At 50.1% G+C, this 24,150-nt stretch overlaps 1 protein-coding gene and 1 pseudogene across 1 annotated transcript in view; one reads left to right on the top strand and one right to left on the bottom strand.

Annotated features, from left to right (window-relative positions):
- Positions 1-3,539, bottom strand: part of ARHGEF18 (Rho/Rac guanine nucleotide exchange factor 18) — an 85,557-nt gene extending 82,018 nt beyond the window's left edge. The window contains 1 exon segment of the mRNA XM_054566256.1: positions 3,464-3,539. Coding sequence (XP_054422231.1) covers positions 3,464-3,539 — 76 coding nt within the window.
- Positions 3,540-8,754: 5,215 nt separating this feature from the next.
- LOC129064954 (transmembrane emp24 domain-containing protein 10-like) lies at positions 8,755-19,869 on the top strand (annotated as a pseudogene).
- The last annotated feature ends 4,281 nt before the right edge of the window (positions 19,870-24,150 follow it).

Raw genomic sequence — 24,150 nt, 5'->3', positions numbered from 1 at the left:
ATGAGAAGCAGACAAGAAATTGGGGAACACAGAGAAAGGGCAAAAAGGCGCGCACCCCTTGGCTCGGCTTGGACTTGGCCGGAGTCCTCAATTCTATCTGAAAGGAGTCTCCTTTTCTCTTGGGGGCTCTGGCTCGCCCACCTGATTCAGGCCTTAAACACTACTAAAGGCGGGTACAGCCCTAAACTGGATCTGGCAGTTCCCCGGGACAATCAGACCTAGGAGTACGTTCCTCTAAGCTTGCTTTGATCTTCCCTCAAAAGAGATGATAACCAGTTCCTACTGGGAAGGAGCTTTACATTATTCATAAACCCTGACCTGAGGCAGATCTCTTGTGATCCTTCAATTGTTTCTGTTTTCTGTAAATGTAGCCTTTTGACATTGATTGATGAGCTTTGCATGTATACCCCCATGCATATGGTTCTCAATAAAAGCCTTTGGACACAGGGGTGGGAAGTAAGGGAGGGGCTCGGGGCCTGCTCTCCTCTAGAGGGAAGAGCCACGTCCCCTCTCCTGGCAAACAGAGAAGTGTTTGCAACGCCTCCTGTTTATTCCCCCGCATCTGTGACAACCCTGGGGCGGGCTCTGTGGGATTCAGAGCCCCGCTCCCATCTCATCTGGCCCCGACAGTAACCCTCAGATACCGGAGCGCCCAGCTCCCCGCGACACACTCCGTCCCTCCCCGCCGCCCCACGGCAGCTGTTGCCCAGACCAGGGACAAGCGGCGACCTGCAGCAGCTCGCTCCATGTGCCCTGCGATGCAAGGGCTCTCTCCAGCCCTCTGCAGACAGTTTTCGCCCGAGGGCTTTAAGTTGCTAGGCACCCTTTCTCTACCTCCTACTGTAGTGTGGTTGGCTTGTTTGCGCCCTTCTGCACCAGGGGTCCCAAGGGCCAAACACGGCTCCATACCTGTGTCACTAGCACAGCCACAACCACTTTACAACTGCTTTCATGCTGCAACAGCAACACTGAGTAGTTGCATCAGAGACCATGTGACCTTCATAGCAAAACATATTTACTCTCTGTCCCTTTACAAAAAAGATTTATTGATCCCTGCTCCAGACTGTATCTGATCCACTTTCACATCTCCAAGCTCCAAGCAGTAAAGCCTCGTGTCTCTCAGCCAACTGTGTGCCCGGGCTGTTGCTGAGCCCATCACATGCCGCACTCCTCTAGCCTCACAACAACCCTCTGAGTCTGCCCTTTACAGAAGTGCAGACCGAGGCTCAGGAGATATATTGATTTTCTCAAGATCATGCCAAGCTGCTAAGGGGCAGAGCTGGGATGTAAACCTAGGTATTTCCAACTCACATCAAACAACTTATAAACAACAGGTTATTCTGTGGTGAGCTGGTGAGTGGATAGACTGGTGAATAAGTGGTTAGGTGGATGAATGGATGGTTAGATGCATGAACGGATGGTTGGATAGTTGGTTAGCTGGTTGGTTGGCTGGATGAGTGAATAGTTAGCTGGTTGGTTGGTTGGATATATGAATGGGTGAACAATTGGATGGATGTTAGATGAATGGATGGTTAGGTAGATGGATGTTTAGATGGGTGGATCAGTGAACAGATGGATGGATGGATGGGGTTCGGTGGATGGACAGATGGATAGATGGAGAGTGACTGTTTGGCTGGAAGATAGGTGGTTAGATGGATGGGTGGTTAGATGGATGGGTGGTTAGATGGATGGATGGACGATGGACAGATGGATAGTTGGGGGGGGGCAGGTGACATGGCAGGGCCCAGAGGCAGTGAGGAGTTCCATCCAGGAGACGGCACTCTGAGGGATGAGCTGGTGAGAGGTGGAGCTGGAATGGGGTCAAAATTATGGCAGAGAAGCCAGGTGGGAAGGAAGCCGAGTTGAGGCACAGAATGTATCCATCACATATGCACCTACTGTGTTTTAGGGAACGGATGTAAAAGCATGGCTAGAAGAGGGTAGTGAGAGCTACTGAGGGGCAGGGGCAGTGCATCCCAAAGCCTTGCCCCTGCCTCGTCTGCCTCCTCAAATCCAGCCCCACTGTTTTCTTGGAAGTCCCACCAGGCCAGTCTGACTGTCCATCTGCCCTACACAGCCAGGTACAGAGTTTAAGAGGGACACAAACAGGACAGTCTTCCTTTGCCCACCAAGGGGACAAAGGGGACTGGAGGGAGGCAGTGGTGAAATCACTCTCTGCTCCCGCCTCCACCCTGAGATCCGCTTGAAGGAGCTGCCCATCTGCCTGGATTCAGGTCCCGGCAGCCTCTTCCCCTAGCAGCGCCCGCAGCACCAGCTGTAAAATGGAATGAGAGTCATCGAGGGGTTCCCACAGCTCACGACTGACCCACCTGCTGGCCTATAGATCACAGCTCCCGTCTCCCTGTGCAGCTAGCCTGGCTGGGCTGGGTGGCCAGGAGCAGGTAGACCTTCATGAGGATCTTGCTGATCTGCAGCAGGTGCATTAAATCCTCCAACACTGCCATCCACTGGTGGGTGCAGAAACCCTCCCCAGGCCCTGTAGCTGCCCACACTGGCAGCTCTACCCACCAGGCAAAATGCACCACAAAGGTGGAACAGAATAAGTTTAAGATCCTGGCTCCTCTAGCATGCCCTTGCTGTGTGACCTTGTGCAAGTCTCTCAACCTCTCTACATCTAACTTCACGAGGCTCTTCTATCTCCCCAGCTGCATGCTCAGTTCCCCTTGATAGCGCTCCCCCCCACCCCGCCCCGCAAGGTGCAGCGTACAGTGGGCCCTCAGTGAGAGTTTGTGGATGGAGCTTATCAATCTTCCCATTGCCCCCCATCCTGAATGGACATTCGCTGCCACCTTGAACACATTCTCGGTTCTTGCAAGTGATGGTCGCCAGACCTTGCTGAGGTAGAGCAGAGGGCTGGCCTGCCATGGAGATGCCTGTGGAAAGCCGGCGGGCACAGCGGGTTGCTATCACACTGTGCAGCACACTCGGTGGCCCTGGACACCATCTGCTCATCTTTGAGGGCTAAATTCCTCTTGAGATTTAAGAAGCATCGTTTTCTGTAAAGAAATTCCCTAGCCCCCACAGAGGGAAACTGAGGCCCGCTGCCCAAGGGGCCACCATCCAATGAGCATGTGTGTTCAAAGGGGTGCTATCAGAACCCCTGGGATCTCAACACATCTCCCTCTTACAGTCACCAGGGCAAACAGCATCAGGGACCCCAGGAAGCTAGCAGGTGCCCTGAGGGAGTCCAGGGGAATTCTCCCCTTCTGCAAATTTACCTCCTGAGGCAAGTTATGGCTGAGCCTGGGAGGTGTCTCCTCTTGGACAAGAAGGACCCACAAGTCTGTCGTGCTTCATGGGGCCCACGGGGACATGGCCTTGGGGGCTGGCTCAGACAGTCAATGCCCTAGGCCGAGGAGAAACTTGAGGTGGGCTGGTGGGCAAGTTGTCCAGGGAACCCTGCCAGTGGCCGGTGCCCGCTGCTCACTGCCTGTCCTCTTACCTCTCTTGAAGGCCCACCGCTTCAGCCACAGCTTGGAGAAGGCTGGCCAGGAGTGGTTGAGCGATGAGTTAGCCATGGGGCAGACTTGCCAAAGTGTGAGCGCTCAGGCTGGACGGAGCAGAGCTCAGCCGGGAGTCCTTGCCAGGCTGGGGCTGCCAGCAAGGGGGGCGGGGACTGCTGCAAAGGGCTGCCACTGGCAGCGGAGGGTGGGAGCCTGGGGCCGGGGCCCTGGTGTGAGGAGCGGTGACTTGGGGTCCTCAGGAGACAAGCCTGGTGTGCGCGCATGTTTGAGTGTTTGGGTGTGCCACCGTTTCTGTGTTGGTCAGGGCGTTGTGTGTCCGTGTATAGTGTGTGTTTTCAGGTCTGAGCATGGGATTGCAAGTCCTGAGTGCCGACTTCTGGGTGGGTGTGAGCATCTAAGTGGGTTTCCCCCCAGTGCTCTTGATATAATTGGCATACAACGCCTACATGAGGTAGGGGGTACAGCCTCGATCTGGCTCACGTGTAGTGCAACGGCCTCGGTGAGACTAGTTAGCATCCATCGTCTCATACATGTTTGTGATGAGAACTGAAGATTCACTCTCTTAGCAACTTCCAAATATACAATAGGGCAGCGTCAACTCTAGTCACATGCCGCACTTACATCCCCGGGACTTACTCATCTTATAACTGGAAGTTTGTACCTTTTGACAACGTTTACCTATTTCCCCACCCCCAGCAATCACACGTCTATTCTCCTTTTCTTTGAGTTTTTTTCAAATTTAGATTACACAGAAAAGGAAGATCATATAGTGCATATTTGTTTCTCTGGCTTACTTTATTTAGCGTAATACTCTCAAAGGCCATCCACGGTGTTGCAAATGACAAGATTATCCCCTTTTTTAGGGTTGAATAATATCATCTAGGTGGTTTTCCAAATCTCTGCGGCCCTCTGTGTGTCTGAAGGGTCGTTAGCACCTGCGGGGCGGACGCACTTGGGGAGCCCGGCTCTCCGCAGTGCTGCCCCTTGCGGGGCGCCTCCCGTTGACTTGCATTTTCATTGCTGTCTGAAAAATTCCGGGCTGTCTGGAGAATTCTTTCTCCTCCTTGCCTTCTCGGAGGGCGACCCACACGCCCGTCCGCCTGCGCGGCGCCCCTTTTAACCCCTCCAGCCCACCCGCTCCCTCCGAGGCTCAGCCCCACGGGCGCCCCCGCCCCGCCCCGCCCCGCCCGCCGGGCACCTCTGACCGCGCCCTCCTGGAAGCGGTTCCTCCCGTCCCGCGGCGGGCTCCTCCCTTCCTGTCCACTCCGGCTCTTCGCCCGGCCTCGCTCGGCTGACTTCCTCTTTCTGCCCTACCTTTAAACTCTCTGTTCCCAGGGATCTGACCTCAGTCACTTCCTGCTCTTCCTGCTGGCCCTGGTGACCCCGCTGCACCTTCCTCCTGACTTAAGCTGTCAAATGTAGGTGGCCCCAAGAAAGACGTAAAAACACACACTCTACACTGACACCCGTGGACAGTGGCAGACACACACCAGCACATACACACAGCTATACCCAATCAGCCAGAGCACGCATAGAAATCCAGGTAACAGCTCACAGAGATGTGAAAATCGCCTCCTCTGCCGTGTCCACGATCGAATCTCCTCATCTCCCACCACGCACCTGCTCCAGGACAGGCTGCGGATGCTCCTCGGGTTCCCTGGCCCCTGGGTTGGGAGCACATATGGAATTTCAAGGACACCCAGGGCAGCGAGAAGCCAGGAGGGACCACCGTCAACCCGATGGCACCAAAGGTAGGGGCCCAGGAGCCCAGCACGAGGGAAATACAGCGAGGTGCGAGCGCAGCTGGCAACGGAGACTTGCGAAAAATCTTACTTTAAAAACACGGTGGGGATACCTATTTCTAACAATGGCAGATGAGCTCCTTGTAGAAAGACATAAAAACACACAACACCCAGCACCCTCTCCAGCACCTGTGGATAGCTTTAAAAGCTGGACAAAATTGGAAGACCACCCCGCAACCCCCGCCCCACCCGCCTTAAATTGGAAGGCACGGCAGCCAGGGGTTGAGGGCTCAGGATCCTGGAAGGCAGGGAACTGTGGTGAGACAAGGCAGACATAAATGCAGTGTTTGTTTTTTCTTTTTTTCCCTCACAGTTTGTGGACATGAATACAGTCATCAAGCGACTGGGAGACCGACCCGAGGGAGGTCCAAGGGTGTGGCTGTCATCTCTGTTTAGTCCTCTTTCAAGAGCCCACACTGCATACTCAATAGAGATTGAGACTAACCGGGAGGTTCTCTTTTTAGGCGTGGCCCAGAAAGTATCTAAGGATGCACACAGGTTGCTTGAGTAGGAACTGCTCTGGGAAGCAAGGCTTTGGGACAGGGACAGAGTGGGAGAAAACAGGCAAGGTGACCACGTTTTCTGAGCTCCTATTGCACGCTGGGCCCTTTGCAACGATCTTACTTGCAAGGTCTGTGACAGCTCTTTAGTGGAGGAGCAAAGGGAAGGACAGTGCAGTGAAGTCACTTGCCCATGGCGGTGGCAGGGGAGCCAGGATTGGAACCCTGCATGTGGCTGACAGAGCCATCCTGCCACCTGTAATAACTGCTGAGTGCTGGCCACTGTCCAGCACAGTGTCAGGGCTGGGGAGCCAGCGCGAGAGGAGAGTGGCCCCAACAAGACACATGGACGGGTTTGCTGTTGACACTGCGTGGGTGCCTTAAGGTCCAGTGGAAATCCTCCTCTGCCCGGAAGCCCTCCAGAAGGGCTCCCGGGCAGGGCAAGGGGGCTCACAGGCAGGGCAGCCCTCCCTTGACCTTGCTTGGTTGTCAAGCCCTTTCCTTAGAGCTGTGGGAGACTGGCCAGCCTCCTGAGTGAGTGTGGCATTTGAGCCCTTTCCTGATGGGCCTTGGCCTCGCTCTCCAGCTCCATCCTCTCTGGCCTCAACCAACCACTCCAAATGCACTCAGTCCTGGCTGTTTCTGGGCCACCTGGCCGGACCCCAGCAGGTCTGAAACATGTTTGTTGGCTGTGTGGCCTTGGGGGCTGGAAGGAAGCAGAGGCTTGGGTGTGCCCTGCACAAAACCACAGCCTTCCTCCCTGCTGCACCCCATCCCAGGCAGTGGGGCGTGAAGCTCCCTGAGGTGGGCCATGATGGGAGCCAGGAGCACCTGCTGGGGGGCAATCTGGAGGGCTGTCCGGTGGAGGGTCCTTCTCCTTGGATGAGCTTGGCAAATTGGGGCGAAGCCATCCTAAGGGCTGGCTCTCAGACATCAGCCTTAAGCAGAAGTGCTTGTTTTGGAAGTCAGACTCCCCAGCCCCAACTTTCAGATTCTGTTTCAGGGAGGTCCGTGGGAGGCCCCAAAATCTCCAGTGTAAGAAGCAATGCAAGCCTGGCAACTCCACTGCAGGGCGCCCGAGACCTAGCCCCTCGCCAGCGATCAACCCACTGTCGCTGTCCCCTCCCGTCTGACCCTGTGGCCTGTCACAGACCGCAGACTTTCGCAGGACAGAAAAGGTGGTCAAACCTCCTCGCCCACTCACTTGAAAGCAGGCTGCCCAGAGTGGGGAGAGAAACTGTCTGCTGCCCCTCAGACCCCAGACCTCACTACCAGTCTCTCTGGGCTGGCCCATCTGCCCCTCAGCCCGCCCGCCCCCGAGGTGCTCACTCACCGCATGGAGCCTTGTCCTCGCTGCTGCAGGCACACAGCCTGGCTACAAGCTCCTGCAGCCTCCACCACCCGTGGCCAAGTTTTCTAGCCTGTCCAGGGGGAACATTGGCGGGCCAGAGCCTGGGGTGACCGCAGGGTGACCTCAACTTCCTTTTCCTTAACGCCTGCCTGTCGCGTCCGTGCACAGCAGAGGGCAGGCAGAGGCCCGAGCACCGCAAAAGCCTGGGGTCCTAGAGGCAGGCATGCCCTCCACCACTCACCCCTGCACATGCAGGTATTCTGAGGAGGCGGGTGGGGGACGGGGGAGCCTCAGCACCCTCGCCCCCACCCCAACGGCTTCCTGCAGAACCAACTGCCAAAGAGGAACAGGGCTCTGGGCCTCACATGGGTACACAGGCAGAGGCTTATGGGGACACAAAAGTCACGTGTGTTCACGGAGACACGGTTGCTCAGACACACTCATAACCATGCACTGGTACATGGGTATACATGTGGTTACATTGGGCACGGAGACACCTGGGTCCCCATGGTATGCTGGTACGTTGCTAATAACCACTTCTCTGACAAAAAAGAAAAAGGAAGAAAGAACACAAAAATTGAAACCCTGACATGTAGCATCTGCTTATTCCTGAGGTATAAATACTCCAATCCTGATTGATTTCATCTGCCAACTTGGTGTCACTGAGTGTGGAGTTAGGAAGAAGTGTCCAGACGTGGCTCCAGCACATCTGGGAAGCAGGTACTCAGGCAGTAGGCTCATGCACACGGGCCCCTAGAACACAGGTAGGGGGACACCTATGAGTCCAGGGAAACATGGTGGCGTGCAGACCGAGCAGCCACCCGCAGAGACAGCCGGGCGCATGGGCACACACGGCGTCAGCATGGGAACACATGGAACCGCACACAGGCACGTGGGGGTGCACACCTGCATGCTGAGGCCAGAGCGAGCCCTTGAAGAGACACGTGCAGGCACAGCCAGCTCGTCCTGGCCCGCAGAGCCTGTCGTGAAATGCTCAGAGACGGTGAGCAGGTTGTGAAATGCAGCCATCATAAAATTTAACTATGCAAATTGATAGTCAAATAAATTATGGTAAGTACAAGAGTAATAACCACTTAAATCCATCACAAGATACTTAATGCTGCTAAACTAGACACTTAAAATGGTTAAAGTGGTAAATTTTATGCCATGTATGTTTTACCACAATAAAGTAAATGGAAATTTTTCATTCTCTAATTATTTTACTACATTTTTCTCTTATTCATGCTCTTCAGTTTATATCTACTGAGCCTATTTCATGGAAATAGCATATAAAAGGAGTTATATACTATTCTCTATTGATAAAAATATATCTGCACAGTAAGATCTCAGTTAACGTCACTGGTAGTTTCTGCAATTTTAAGCAAAGTGATGTATATGAATTTACCATAAGCTTATTGATATAAACAGAGTTAGTTTCCTACAACATCTCATCAACATTATGATGAAATGATGTTGAAAGAAATGATGTTATTCCAGGACCTGCCGTATCTATCTGTCTATTTACCTACTTACCTGGTTGTATGCTGTACGATATCTTCCCACTGCCATGCTTGGTAACAGCCCGCTGGAATTTGTGTGACCAGGGTATTCACACCATGGAGATTGCAAATGCGGTAACTTAGCACCCTTCGCCCGAGAGCAGGTTAACACTTAGCAGTTCAAAACTGTAACAGTGGCAACACCTGCAGTCACACATGCATGGGAGCCCCCAGCAGCACACACAAGGCTCCAGGGACACATGCAAGCACGATAGACCCATGAACCCTGGAAACATGAAGCCACAGAGACACACCTGGAGAGCGGCACATGAGGAGAAACAGATATTGACACTTGTGCTCATGGGCACACATTCGCACATGAGCATGCACCATTGTGTGGAACCCCTGGACACAATATGGCCACACAATGACTCAAATACACACACACACACACCCTGCCCCACAGGCACACAAGGGCAGAGGCTGGGCCTGTGGGACATGTGGAGACACCGACACACAGGTTCCTGTGTCACCCTCCCAAAGCCAGAACCAGACGGACCTAGAGACCCCTAAAAAACTTGTGACCCAGACCGCCACACTTGTCCTCAGGGGTGCACACAGAAACGTACAAACGCAAGACACACAGGACACCCTGAGATGCAGATGTGCGCGGGTTTGTACGCAGGCCCATTCCGTCCCCAGCTGATTATTTATTTAATGCAACGTGCACTGAGTGCCCACGGCGGGCTGGGCACTTTTTAGACGTGGGTAAGAGGACAGCTGTGCCACTGCTCTGAGGGAGCTCATGGTCCAGCGTGGGGGCGAACGGTGAGCAGGACACCAACCCGCACCTCCTCCCAGACACACGGCTAATTGCGCGACCGGAAGTAAACACAGGCTGTGGCGGAGCGGGAGCAGGGGCGGCTGCTCTCGCAGCGGGGCCAGGGTTGGCGGCGGGAGCTGGACCCGGAGGCCCCCCGGAAGATGCCAGGCTTGGGAATGAGGGTGTGGGGAAGGGCCTTCGGGGAGGTGGGGCTGAGCGTGGTGCTTGTGCGGAACGTGAGGCTGGAGGGGCCAGTCCCACGGCACCTTTAGGGGCGTCTGTAAGTGTGTGGATGGGCACCTCTGGAGGGGTTGGAGTAGAAAATGAATGGGGCAGAGGTGGGGACGGGATGGCTCGGAGGAGGCGGGATCCCAGAGCCCCGCACAGATGCTGTCAGAGAGCGAGCTCGCGTTCGCGCGGTGCTTGTGCAGGGCGCCAGGACCCTGTGTTCAAGCGGGGGCTGCTCTGTCTGCCTCTCTTAGTCTCACATCCTCTTTACCTCTCAGTCTGTCCTTTCTATTTTTTAAAATTTTCTTCTTTATTTTTTAAAGTATATTTCATTGATTATGCTATTATAGTTGTCCCATTTTTTTCCTCCTCTTTACTCCCCTCCACCCTCCCCCTCTGCCCTCCTCCCCCACTACCCCCTTAGTCCATGTCCATGGGTCGTACATGTAAGTTCTTTGGCTTCTCCATCTCCTATGCTATTCTTAACCTCCCCCTGCCTGTTTTGTACCTACCAACTATGCTTCTTATTTGCTGTACCTTTCGCCCCATTCTCCTCCCTCCCCCTCTCCTCTGCTAACCCTCCATGTGATCTCCATTTCTGGGACACTGTTCCTGTTCTAGTTGTTTGCTTAGTTTGTTTTCTCGTTGTTTTTTTAAGGTTCAGTTGTTGATAGTTGTCAGTTTGTTGTTATTTTACTGTTCATAGTTCTGATTTTCTTCTTTTTCTTAGATAAATCTCTTTAACATTTCACATAATAAGGGCTTGGTGATGATGAACTCCTTTAACTTGACCTTGTCTGGGAAGCATTTTATCTGCCCTTCCATTCTAAAGCTTGGCCGGACAGAGTAATCTTGGATGTAAGTCCTTGCCTTTCATGACTTTGAATACTCCTTTCCAGCCCCTTCTTGCCTATAGGGTTTCTTTTGAGAAATCAGCTGACAGTCTTATGACACTTCTTTGCAGGTAATTGTCTCTTTTTCTCTTGCTGCTTTTAAGATTCTCTCCTTGTCTTTAATCCTGGGTAATTTAATTATGATGTGCCTCTGTGTGTGCTTCCTTGGGTCTAACATTTTTGGGACTCTCTGAGCTTCCTGGACTTCCTGGAAGACTATTTCCTTCACTAGATTCGGGAAGTTCTCCTTCATAGTTTTTTCAGATAAGTTTTCAATTTCTTGCTCTTCCTCTTCCCCTTCTGGCATCCCTATGATTCAGATGTTGGAAGTTTGAGGTTGTTCTGGAGGTTCCTAAGCCTCTCCTCATGTTTTTGAATTCTTGTGTCTTCATTCTGTTCTGGTTGAATGTTTATCTCTCCCTTCTGCTCCAAATCGTTGATTTGAGTCCCGGTTTCCTTTCCTTTACTGTTGGTTCCCTGTATCTTTTTCTTTATTTCACTTTGCATAGCCTTCACTTTTTCCTCTGTTTTGTGACCACACTAAGCCGTTTCTGTGAGCATCCTGATTACCAGTGTTTTGAACTCTGCATCTGATAGGTTGGCCATCTCGTTGTCGCTTAGTTCTTTTTCTGGAGTTTTGATCTGTTTTTTCATTTGGGCCATATTTCTCTGTCTTGGCTCACCTGTTACATTTTAAGGTGTGGAGTCTTAGGTATTCGCCAAGGGAGGACAACCCAGGTCGCTGCATTGTGACGTTGTATGTAGGGTAGGGGCCGGAGAGGGAGCAATGCTGCTTGCTTGGTTCTCGGTAGGCTTTCAGTCACTTCCCCCGCTACCCATAAGCAAATTGGGCCTTTCTGGTTTTGATCCCTGGGTGGGTGGGTTTGTGTACATTCTAGGACCCTGTGGGTCTCTCCAATGGACTCTCCTGTGAGGCTGGGAGTTTCTCTTGCTGCTGCAACCCCCACACATTTTACAGCCAGAGGTTTTGAGGCTCCCTTTTCCTGTGCTGGAACCCTGAGTTGCATGGTCTGTCTCGCTCCCCAGCTGTTCCTCCCGGTTTATCCGCAGACAAATGTGGGACCACCCGGTCAGCCAGCCTACTCCTTGCCACGCTTCCTCTCCGCCAAGCTGCCTGTCTTCGCCCCTTCTGCTGGTCTGGATGAATGTTTCTTCTTTAACTCTTTGGTTATTGGACTTCCATGCAGTTCAATTTTCTGGCAGTTTTCATTTTTTGTTTTTAAATTTGTTGTTGTCCTTCTTTTGGTTGTGTGAGAAGGCAAAGTGCATCTACCTATGCCTCCATCTTGGCAGGAAGTCCTCAACCTGTCCTTTTTAAATGAAAAAATTTTTTAAACTACAGTTTATATTCAATTTTATTTTGTATTAGATTCAAGTGTGGCCATAGTGGTTGGACAATCATATACTTTACAAAGTGGTCCCCCGTCATCCCCAGGACCCGCCTGGCTCCATCCATAGTTATGACAACGCTGTTGACAGCACTCCCTGTGCTGCACCCTACACTTCTGGGGCTGTTCTGTAACTCCCACTCCGTAGTTACACCCCTCCTCCTTTCCCACCCCTCCCCCAACCGCTCGCTCTTCTGGGAACCACTGCTCTGTTCTATCTATGACTCTGTTTCTATTAATTTTTGTTCATTTATATTGTTCTTTACATTCCACATATGAGTGAAAACACTTACTTCACTTAGCATAATACCCTCTAGGTCCACCCACGCTGTTGCAAATGGTAAGACTTCATTCTTTTTTATAGCCAAGTAATATTCCATTGTGTACGTGCCCCACTGATTTTTTTTTATCCACTTGTCTATTGATGGGCACTTGGGTTGCTCCACATCTTGGCTATTGTAAATAATGCAGCTATGAACATAAGGGTGCATGTATTCTTTTGAATTGTGTTTTGGGTTTCTTCAGATAAATTCCCAGAAGTAGGATTACTGAGTCATAAAGCAGTTCCATTTTTAATTTTTTTGAAGAAACTCCATACTGTTTTCCACAGTGACTGCACCAGTCTGCCTTCCCATCCACAGTGCCCGAGGGCTCCCCTTTCTTCACAGCCTCACCAGCGCTTCTTTGTTGATTTACTGATGACAGCCATTCTGACAGGTGTGAGGTGATTATCTCATTGTGGTTTTTTTAAAAATCCTCATCCAAGGATATGTTCATTGATTTCTAAAGAGAGAGGAACGGTGAGAGAGAGAGAGAGAGAGAGAGAGAGAGAGATCAATTTGAGATAGAAACCGTTATGCACCCAGACCGGGGGGTCAAACCGGAAACCTTTGGTGTATGGGATGACACTCCACCCACTGAGACTCCCAGCCAGGGCTCTCATTGTGGTTTTAATTTGCATTTCTCTGATGATTAGTGACCTTGAGCATCTTTTCATATGTTTGTTGGCCATCCTTGTGTCTATTCAGGTCCTTTGCCCATTTTTTTAATTGGATTTTTTTTCTTGAGTTGTATATGTTTTTATTTTTTAATATTTATTTTTAAATTATATCTTATTGATAAGACTACTACAGTTGTCCTGATTTGTCTCCCTTTGCCTCCTACCATCCAACACCCGCCACCCCCTCAGGCACTCTCCCCACCATTGTTCACGTCCATGGGTCATGTGTATAAGTTTTCTGGCGACTCCATTTCTTATGCTGTACTTTCCATCCCCACGGCTATTCTGTAACCACCTCTTTGTACATCTTAATCCCCTCACCTCTTCATCTGCTCTCCCATACCCCCCTCCCATCTGGCAACCATCTGGTAACAAACTTCTTTTCTCTTGCTACTTTTAAGATTCTCTCTTTATCTTTAACCTTTGGCATTTTAATTGTGATGTGTCTAGGAGTGGGCCTCCTCGCATCCATCTTGTTTGAGACTTCCTGGACTTGCACGTCTATTTCCTTTACCTAATTCGGGAAGCTTTCCTTCACTATTTTTTCAAGTAGATTTCCAATTTCTTGCTCTGTTCTCCTTCTGGCACCCCTATGATGCGAATGTTGAACCTCTTGAAGTTGTTCCAGGAGCTGCTTATGCTATCCTCATTTGTTTTGGATTCTTTTGTTCTTGTTCTACATGGTTGCTTTTTGCTCCCTCATGTCCCAAATCGTTGATTTGATTCTCGGCTTCATCCACTCTACTGTTGTTTCCATGTAAATTGTTCTTTATTTCAATTAGTGTAACCTTTGTTTCTGACTGGGTCTCTTTTATGCTACTGAGGTCCTCACTAACTTCCTTGAGCATCCTTATAACCAGTATTTTGAACTCTGCACCTGATAAATTGCTTATGTCCATTTCTTTTAGCTCTTTTTTTCTTGAGTTTTGATCTGTTCTTTCATTTGGGCCATGTTTCTTTGTCTCTTCATTTTGGCAGCCTCCCTGTGTTAGTTTCTATGTATTAGGTAGGGCTTCTTTTACTCCGTATCTTGGGGTAGTGTGGCCTGATGTAGTGGGTGGCCTGCAGAGTCCATGGTATAGCCTCCCCTATCACCCAAGCTGGGTACTCGAGGTGCACTCTTCATGTGGGCTGAGTACACCCTCCTCTTATAGTTGAATCTTGGTTTCTGTTGGCAGATTAACGGGAGGGATTTACCCAGGCCAGTGAGTTTACTGTCAGTGAGCAGTATGGATTGGCTGTGACCACTTACTACCAACCTCCACCCTCCATAGAGGACCATCTGTGCAGGGGCAGGGTGGTGGTGCTCTGCCATGGTCTGTAGCTGTTCACTGGGTGCGCTGGCCCTGGGGTTTCCCTGGTGGTGCAGGCCAAGGTGAGCCCCCACCTGTGTTTTGCCTGGGGCCACCCTGCCTGAGTTATAAAGCAATCTGAGGTTGCTGCTACTTGTGCTGGGCTGGGAGATTCCCAGGTGAAGCCAAGCTGTGATTCTAATCTGCCTGCTGCTTCTGCTGGACCTGGGGCTCACTGAGGCCAGCTGTTGTTTGTTTGATAGGATTTAGGAAGTTGTGAAGCATGAGCCAAGACCAGCCACTCAAATGGAATTGCAGCTTGGGTGGGCCTGTAAGTTGGGTGGGGCGGAGTCTCTGGGGACCCCAAGGCAGGTCAAAATGTGTTAGTCAGGTTGATGAAGACTCCGATATGGCACCAGCCTACTGGCTCTGTAGGGGGAGGGTTTAGCAAAGGCACAATGGCCTGTGCTCACCCTGTGTCAGAAACTTCAGTTCCTCCCTGTATTCCACTGGTGCCTTTCAAGTTGCTACCCCAGTGCTAGAGTTCAGAGCTGAGTAGGTGAGTCCTCGTGTGGGTTCTTTAAAAGGAGCTGCTTGGGGCTCTAGAAGTTTCTTCCACCGATTCAATCCTCATTGGTTATTGCAGCCAGAAGTTTCGGGGGCTTATTCTCTTGGCACTCAAACCCTGGGCCAGGAGGCCTGGTGTGGGGCTGGGACTCCTTGCTCCCGAGATATCTATCCTGAATTTTTATCCACCACACATGGGTGAGGGTCTAGCCTGTTCTACATCTGTACCCCTCCTACGAGTCTAGAGGGACAACTTATTCCATAGTTGTCAGACTTCCATTCAACTAGATTTCTGACTGTTCTGAGTAATGGTTGTTCTACATTTTAGTTGTAATTTTGATGTGGTTGTATGAAGAGGTGAGCCATGACTGCCTATGCTGCCATCTTGACTGGAAGTTGAGTTGTATACATTTTTAAATAAATTTTGAATATTAACCCCTTATCAGATGTATCACTGGCGATTATTTTCTCCCATTCAGAGGGTTGTTTTTTCATTTTGCTGATGGTTTCCTTCGCTGTAGTAAAACTTTTGAGTTTGGTGTAGTTCCATTTGTTTATTTTTTATTTTGTTTCCCTTGCTGGAAGAGATATATCAGAAAAAATATTGTTATGAGAAGTGTTTGAAATTTCACTTCCTATGTTTTCTTCTAGGATTTTCATGGTATCAAGTCTTATATTTAAGGTTTTAATCCATTTTGAGTTTATTCTTGTATATGGGGTAACAACTTTTTCTGTCCAATTTTCCCAACACCATTTATTGAATAGATTGTATTTATCCCATTGTATGTCCTTGCCTCTGCTGTCAAATACTAATTGGCCCTATAGATATGGGTTTGTATCTCAGTTCTCTGTTCTGTTCCATTGATCTATGTGCCTGTTTTTATGCCAGTACATACTGTTGTGATTACTATGGCCTTGTGGTATAGTCTGATATCAGTTAGTGTGATACTCCCAACTTTGTTGTTCTTTCTCAAGATTACTGTGGCTATTCAAGGTCGTTTTTTAAATTTTATTTTTTATTGTCACCAGAGGGCTTTTTTAAAATTGCTTTTAGAGAGAGAGGAAGAGAGAGAGAGAGAGAGAGAGACAGAGAGAGAAACATTGATGCAAGAGAGCAACATCGATTGGTTGCCTCCCATGTGCATCCGAACCAGGGATCTTATGCACCTGAATCATGGATATGTGCCTGGACAGGTGACCAAATCCACAACCTTGCTTTGTGCCCTAACTGGGAATCAAATCGCAACCTTTCAGTTACAGGGCGATGTTCCAGTCAACTGAGCCATATCAGCCTGGGTTGGAGGTCTTTTGTGGTTTCATATACTTTCTGGATTTTTTTTGTTCTAGTTCTGTGAAATATGTCATTGGTATTTGGATAGAAATTGTGCTGAATGTATAGATTGCTTTGAGTAGTATGGATATTTTAATGATGTTTATTCTTTCTATCCATGAGGAGGTGTTTATTTGTATCTTCTACAATTTTTCTTCAGTGACTTATTTTCTGAGTACAGGTCTTTACCTCCTTGGTTAAATTTATTCCTAGGTATTTTACTTTTTTTGATGCAATTGTAAATGGGATTGTTTTCTTAGTTTCCCTTTCTGATAGTTATTTATTGGTATATAACAATGCAACCAATTTTTGGATATTAAGTTTGTATCTTGCTCCTTTTCTGAATTTATTTATCAGTTTCTGTAGTCTTTTGGGTTTTCTATGTACATTATCATGTCACCTGCAAATGTTGGTAGTTTTACCTCCTCCTTTCCAATTTGGATGCCTTGTGTTTCTTCTTCGTGTCTGATTGCTGTGGCCAGGACTTCCAGGACTCCCAGTACTATGTGGAATAAGAGAGGTGAAAGTGGACATCCCTGTCTTGTTCTCACTCTTAGAGGGAATGCTTTTAGTTTTTGTCTGTTGAGTATGCTATTGACTGTGGGTTTGTCATATATGGCCTTTATTGTGTTAAGATGTGTTCTATCTACTCCCACTTTGCTGAGAGTTTTTATCATAAATGGGTGCTGGATTTTTTCAAAAGTCTTTTCTGCTTCCATTGCTATGATCATGTGATTTCATCTTTCATTTTGTATACATGTCATATCACGTTAATTGATTTGTGGATCGTGTAGCATCCTTGCATCCCAGGAATAATTCCCTCTCAGTCTCTCCTTTTCTCTCTGTCTCTTAGCCTCCCCTTTCTGGGCTCCTCCTGCCATAATTTAAGCTCTCTCAGGCCTCTCCCCTGACTCCACTGCTCCCTGCATGCCTCCCCGTCCTGCTCCTTCCGGTTCAGCTGCTTCGGAATGCTGTCTGCATGTTCTGTCCCTGCCCCTCATGCTCTGCGCACGGCCTCCATGCTCACTGCTGAGGTCCTGACTGGCCTCCTGAATGCTGACCTTTCACCTGTGCACACCTTGTCCCCTCCACTTCCCCCTTCACCTCCAGGAAGGGCCCTCAGGCCTGCACTGCCCTTTCCTGCTTTCCTTGGTGTGAGCAGGAGGTGAGATGCACCATTTCAACTTTGGCTTAGTGGCGTCAGGCACATTCACATTGTTGGGCTGCAGTCACTACTGTCCATCTTCAGAATATTCTCATCCTCCCAGAGCGACGTTCTGTCCCCATTACACATGGACCCCCCCTCCTCGTCCTCAGCCCTGGCTCTGCCATCTGCTTTCTGTCTCTATGGATCTTGCTCCTCTAGGGACCTCACATTGTGAGTGTAATCACACAGTGTTTGTCTTTTGTGTCTGCTTTATTTCACAGAGAATGTTTCTAAGGTTCATACACATTGTAGCAGGTGTGAGAATTTCTTTCCTTTTTTAAAAAAAGATATTACTTATTTATTTTTAGAGAAAGGGAAGGAGAAAGAAAGGGAGAGAAACACCAATGTGTGGTTGCCTCTCATACGCCCCCTACTGGGGACCTGGCTGACAACCCACACATGTGCTCTGACTGGGGATTGAACTGGTGACCCTTTGGTTCGCACGTTGGCACTCAATCCACTGAGCTACACCAGCCAGGGCAGAATTTCCTTCCTTTTTAAACTGAATAATATTCTATTGTATAAACAGACAAAATTATGTTTATCCATTCATGTGTTGATGGGCACTTGGGTGGTTTCCACCTTTTGGCCATTGTGAATAATACTGCTATGAAAATAGGTGTGTCAATATCTGTTCAAGTTCCTGATTTCAATCCTTTTGGGTATATATTCCTGGGGAATTTTAAGCCCAGGCCTACCAACAGAGATCTTTTCAGCTTTAAGAGATGGTTTTTTTCTTTATTGCAGTTGTCATTATTGTAATGGCCACTAGAGGACAGTGCTTTCCACAGACTTCTCGGGACAAGCTGAGACCACAGGTCAAAAACAGAAAAACCAGGCCAGGGACAGAACACCCCGACACCTAGGGGTCAGGCCGTGGCCTGAGCTAGTGAGGGTCATGGGTGTGGGACACAGATGACCATTAGGTCTACCTTTCCTCTTCCCACTTTTGATAGAAGTGTGGTTGAGTGAAATATATCTGTGTTGCAGGAAAAAAAAATTTCTGTAAGAGAAAACCAAAAACCAAAAAATACAAAACACCCCCCACCAAAATACGCCCCCCCCCAAAACCAAGTCAGTAAGCCCAAAAGCTATAAATGAAAAGACAGGAATAACTGATGATATATAAATTAAAATTTTTTTTAGGTACATAATATTATTTAAAAAACCTGAGAAAGGTTAATACCTTAATCTATAAAGAGTTTCTACACATTGAGAAGAACTAGACAAACAGCATGAATAGAAAATTGAGAAAGGACATGAGCAGGCACATCTCGGAATCAAGGGCAAAGGAGCCCGTGTAGACAGAGTCACAGGAGCCCAGAGAGTGTGCATTTCAGTGGCAGTGAGCTGTCATTTCACCCCAGGAGAGTGGCAACAGCAACCACAACAGAGTGACATGTATTTGAATATCATTTTAGGGTAGTTGAAATTGTAGTAAAAATAGAAAATGTGTGAAATTATACAAGTTTAATTTGTTCATGATTTCTAATATTTTCTTTTTTATTTTTAAAGATTTTATTTACTTATTTTTAGAGAGATAGGAGGTAGAAAGAGAGGGAGAGAAACACTGATCAGTTGCCTCCCTCATGTCCCTGACCAGGACAGCTGCAACCCAGCCATGTGCCCTGACCGGAACTCCAGCTGGGGACCTTTTGCTCTGCTGGACAATGCTCAACCAACTGAGCTATGCTGGTCAGGGCTCTAATATTTTCTAAAATTGAACAAGAGTCTTCAAGCAGCTGTCATAAAACACATGCAAAAAAGTGCTAAGAAGCCTAAGGAGGCTGCTTCCAGCACGGAGCAGGGCGGGCGGTGGGCAGTGTTGGCCCCTCGTCCAGCATGTAGCCCATGAGCCCCATGTGGCCCTTGCTAGTCAGTGTGGCTGCTTTTGCCCGGCTCAGCTCGGTTCTCACCATAGCCCGCTGCCCCTGTGAACTCCTGCAAGTGCCTCCCTGAGGAGACCCACAAGGACATGCCGGTGACAGGTGCATCCAAGATCACCCCCATTCTGGGGGCACGGGTAGTCTGCTCACCCACCTCAAGATCATAGATTTGCTGGCCATATTCTGTATTCCAGGGAGGATGCAACTGAGGGGAAATTTGTCTTTACCACTGAAGATTGTGACGTGTTCAAGTGTGTGTTCTGCGAGCAAGGTAACAGGGCGGATACCTGACCGTGTTGTGATCCTAGACATGAAGCATGGAGTGCAGGTTATGATGAATTATGAAGAGATTGCAAAAACTGAGGAGCTCAAATGTTTCAAGTTTGAGCTATGATGCCCAGAATACCTTTCAGAACTTATCATCATTCATGATTTTGTCTACAAGAAGAAGAGAGAAGAGGAGATGCATGATACCAATGAGTGGCAAACACTTGGGGCTGGCACTTGAGCGTTGTCTCAATGCTCTGCCTGTTGGACTAGCCACCAGTCTTCTACCTCCACTGCTTCTTCAAGGCCAAAAAATTGATTGAGAAATGAGGCCCACTCTCCTCCCTCCTGGTGTCTCAGCCACTGCAGCATCACCGGGATGTGCGTGGCCTCTGGCTTCCCACCAACAGCTCCCTCCAGGCACAGCGACACTTCCTTGCAAGAACTGATCTGTCTTGGTGTGGGAGGACAGGGGCTAGCGCCTGTACACCATTAGCCAATGAGGGACTTCTTTTTAATTTGATGGGATTTGGGCTGGTTTTACAACAGGACTATTATTAGTTACCTATCACAAAAAAATAGGAGTTACCTAGATAATGCCAAAGCCAGCATTGGTCCTGGGTGATCTGTTTGAACCTTGTTTTCTTGCTTTTTCCTGTTACTGTAGACAGCCAGGGAGCCCAGGGGAGTCTCCCCCATTGGCTAAGATGGCACAGGGGGAGGTCTTACTCTGAACTTGCTGGAAAGCTAGAAAGATAAATGGCCAGGGCCCAAGTGCCCAGAAAGCTAGCAAGATAATTGGATCGAAGAAAAGCCCTCCCCTCCCTCTCCCTATAACAACCCCAGGCTTGAGAATAAAGAGTGGGTAGTTTTTGAGATGGGAGTCCACCGTTCTCCTAGGGCAGGCAGCACCTTTCCTCTCCTACCGGCACCTGTTTCACGTGTCTGGCTTTTGCTGCAGCAGCAGCCAGACCTGCATCTTGGTTACGGTCCCACTTGTTCACTGGCTTGGGCTTCCGCTCTAGTTCATTGACCAGGATCAGGGTGACCAGCTGGAGCTTGTTTCATTTTGATTGCCCTTTTGTGTTTCCACTTGGAAACACCCTTATGCTTATCTTAACCCTTAGCTTCCGGTGATATTCTTTCATAATTTTATATTTCTTAAAAGGGTAATGGATGTGGCACTTTATAGAAAGGAGCTTTGAACTATAGACAATTCAAAGAAAATTTCATTTTAAGGAACTGAAATATTTGTGCTCAGCTGAGAGAAAACAAAACCTAAAAAGGCGAAACCATCTCCTGCTGGCAGAGGTACCGAGAAAAGGGCACTGGTGGATGCGGCTGTGCGGTTAGAAACGCTTTCCGTGCTGTGTGCGACCACAGACGGCACAGCTGAGGCCTCCGTCAGCGGCCTCTGCTCTGGGACATCTCGGCTTGGAGCGAAGCTCCCTCCCTCAGGTTTGTGTGCTATTTCCCGTCCCATTTCACGCAAGACCGGAGGAGGAAGACACCCGGTAGGCATCGCCTCCTCTTCCAGAGTTTAAGCGATGAACTAGGATTTATATGGAGCGAACCTCGGCGCTTCCGCGCGCAGCCTCCGAGTCCCGGCGAACCGGCGCAGCCCTGCGCTCGCCGCCGCAGTCACGACCAGCAGTCTCATCGCCCAGCTCCGAGGTCCCTCGTGCCCTTTGGTAGGTGTTCTGAGCTGCTGGAAATCCGTGACTTTTCTGCCCCTATAGTTTTGTTTTTCGAGAATTTAATAAGTGTAACTGTAGTTCCACCCGAGTCTCGCCTCTTCCACTCAGCCGGCCGCTTTTGAGAGCTGCCGCGTTGCCGCGGGGACCCGCGAGCCCTTCTAGGCCGCCGAGCGGGGCTCCGCTGCGTGGGGACCAGGGCTTCATTTAGCTTGTATCTAGCTGTTGACCATGATGAATAATGTCACTGTGAACATTTGTGAGGGGGTTTCTCTGTGAACACATATTTTCATTTCTTTTGGGAAAATGCCTAAGAAAGGCATTGCTGGGTCACATGGTAACTGTACCATGTTTAACTTTATAAGAAACGTTTAAACTGTCTTCCAAAGTACTGTGAAAAATGCACCATTTTGCATTCACACCAGCCACACCCTTGTCGCACGACTGATACGAGCCACTCTCATTGCTGCGCAGTGGTCTCTCCTGCAGTTACGGTCTCTTACACCGTAACCTTAGGAAACTTGGATGTTCTCTCCGTGTTTCCAGATCCCGAAATGGAGAGTGGGGATGACAGACTCTGGGGGCGCTAAGACTGTGGGGGCCAGGCCTCGGCTCGTCCTGCCAAGCACGCGCTGGGGGCCCCGCATGGGCCCCGCATAGATCCGCCGCCCGTGCGCAGTGCCCCTCAGGACCACTCCCACGGCAGAGGTCCTGGCGCGTGGCAGAGTCACAGCACGCGGGCAGCAGCCAGGCCTTAGCGCAGCGGCTGCTGACAATGGCTTTGCAGCCTCAGAACTTTTGTGCTTGCAGTTCCCTTTGTGGGAATAGTATTCTGGTCTTTCAGCAGCGCAACGCCGTGTGGGCGTGTGCATGTGCGCACGCAGGTGAAAAGCTAAGACTATTCCATCAATGCCTTTAATCCTGGGGTCCCCAACCTCCTTCCTGCCTGGTTGGGGACTGCCGCTGGCATTCCTGCCTGAGCTCCGCCTCCTGTCTCCCACACCAACCCCCAACCCTGTCGGTGGAAACCAGTCACTGGTGCCAAAGAAGTTGGGGACCGCTGCTTCTATTTGCATTTTAAAAACAAAATAACACCTATCCACGTTACAAAATAACACCTATCCACGTTACAAAATATAGACTTACGAATACGCAGGAGACATTATTCATTCTGTGAAGAGAGGGTCCCAGCACACCTGAGGATACATGGTTGCCAGGGAAGTATATTTTGTACTGGCCAATGGAGGGACCCTGCTCAGGGACATTTCATGGTGAGCCCTGCGACCCTGGGGATGGTTTCCCACATTCAGAGAGGAACTCGAGGTTGGGGAGACTGGGCCCCTTCTGCTCACGCCTTGCTGAGAAATCCCAGAGAAACCACAGGGGAATTCAGGGGTTTCAAGAAGGAAAACCACATCTTAATATAACCGCAGAACCCAATGTTCCCATAACCAGATGCCCACAGAAGCCCAGTGTTGTCTTCTCACATTTCTGCCTGTGAGATGCACCCTGACGCGGCTCCCACCTGGGCCTGGCTGTGAATCACAGAAGTGGGGCCTTCCTTCCGTCTCCAAGCACTTTGTGTGGGGCTTATTGCAACTCGTTTGATCTTCACGGCGCTCCTGGGAGGCAGGTCCTATCGGTCCCATTTTGCAGATGAGGGAGCCAAGGTATGGTGAGGTGAGGCCCTGTGACCCGCTCCCCGAGGGCCATGGCATGTAGAAACCCTTAGAACGTCTGCCTCATTCAGGGCACGTGGGGAGTGCAAGGCCCCGGGCAGCTGCGCGCCCTGCTGCGCTGGGGTGGCCGAACACCCGGATTGCCAGCCCCGCCTGTCTCTGCTTGTGACCTGGACATACGGCTGGTGGAGTGGACGTCCTCTGCCTGGCACCGCGCCCACGGGAGGCACATCAGGGAGACACGTGCAGCGCTGTGCGCCTGCAGTTCCTTTCCCATCACGCATTCTTCAGCGCGGGGCTTCGGCTTTCCTGGAACACGAGACTTCGCTGCCCTTCCCCTGCACCTCGCCCCTCTCTGCTCTGGCCGTGGCATTCTCCTCTGGCCCTGGCCGCGACTCCCTTTTGCGGTTTGTCTGGAGTGGGCCAGGGTCATCCTCAGCTGCCCGGTGGGGCACACAGAAGTTGGAGAGAGATGGTGTCAAGCCCTGTCTTCTCATGGTCAGGGTCCCCAACAACGAGAGGTAGTGAGTACCTGGACAGCAGCAGCATCCAAGCTCCTAACTAGGGAGAGTCAGACTTTCCGTTTTTAGACTCCAATTCTAATTGAGGGGATCACCCAGCTCTACCTGCATCATGAGCCAGGAAGGACTACCAGTAAGCGCTTGGTGGCCACCCAGCCCCTCGTCCCTGGAACAGTGATAGGACAGCAGCAGAGCACCCCCGCCTGCCACAGTCAGATAAACCTGCCTTCCCACACAGGCCATTCCATGTTGTCTGTTGCGCATCTATTTTGGACCAGACACTGTGTCAGGTGCGGGAGGCCCTTGCAGAGGTCAGGGCAGTAAATACAAAGCATATGGCATGTGCTTTTGTGGGTGACCAGATAAACTTGGACGTGGGGGTCTGAGGAGAATTCTTCAGGAAGTGAGGCCCAGGTGATACCTGAAGGATGAGTGAGGCCAGGGGACCCTGTGACAGCCTAGGGCCACACTGGAGACCAGCAGTGACACACCTGTGGCAAGAGAAGAGGCCATAGCGAAGGAAGCTAGAGACAGATGCCACTGTGTGCTTGGTCTGAGGACACAAATTAGCTCAGAGGGCAGTGAGGAACCGTGGGAGATATTATGCATTTGGGGGAAGCCAGAGGCAAGATCTGGACTATGTTTGAGAAAGATCCTTCTGACCGGCTGGGGAGGACGGATTCAGAGTGTGTCCTGGAGGCCAGGAGGCCGGCTGGG

Source organism: Pteronotus mesoamericanus, unplaced genomic scaffold (genome assembly GCF_021234165.1).
Source record: "Pteronotus mesoamericanus isolate MK-2021 breed Mesoamerican mustached bat unplaced genomic scaffold, CSHL_Meso_final contig_171, whole genome shotgun sequence".
NCBI lineage: Eukaryota > Metazoa > Chordata > Mammalia > Chiroptera > Mormoopidae > Pteronotus > Pteronotus mesoamericanus.
Note: the sequence above shows the minus strand (reverse complement) of the source record. Positions and strands in the feature narration are given on the sequence as shown.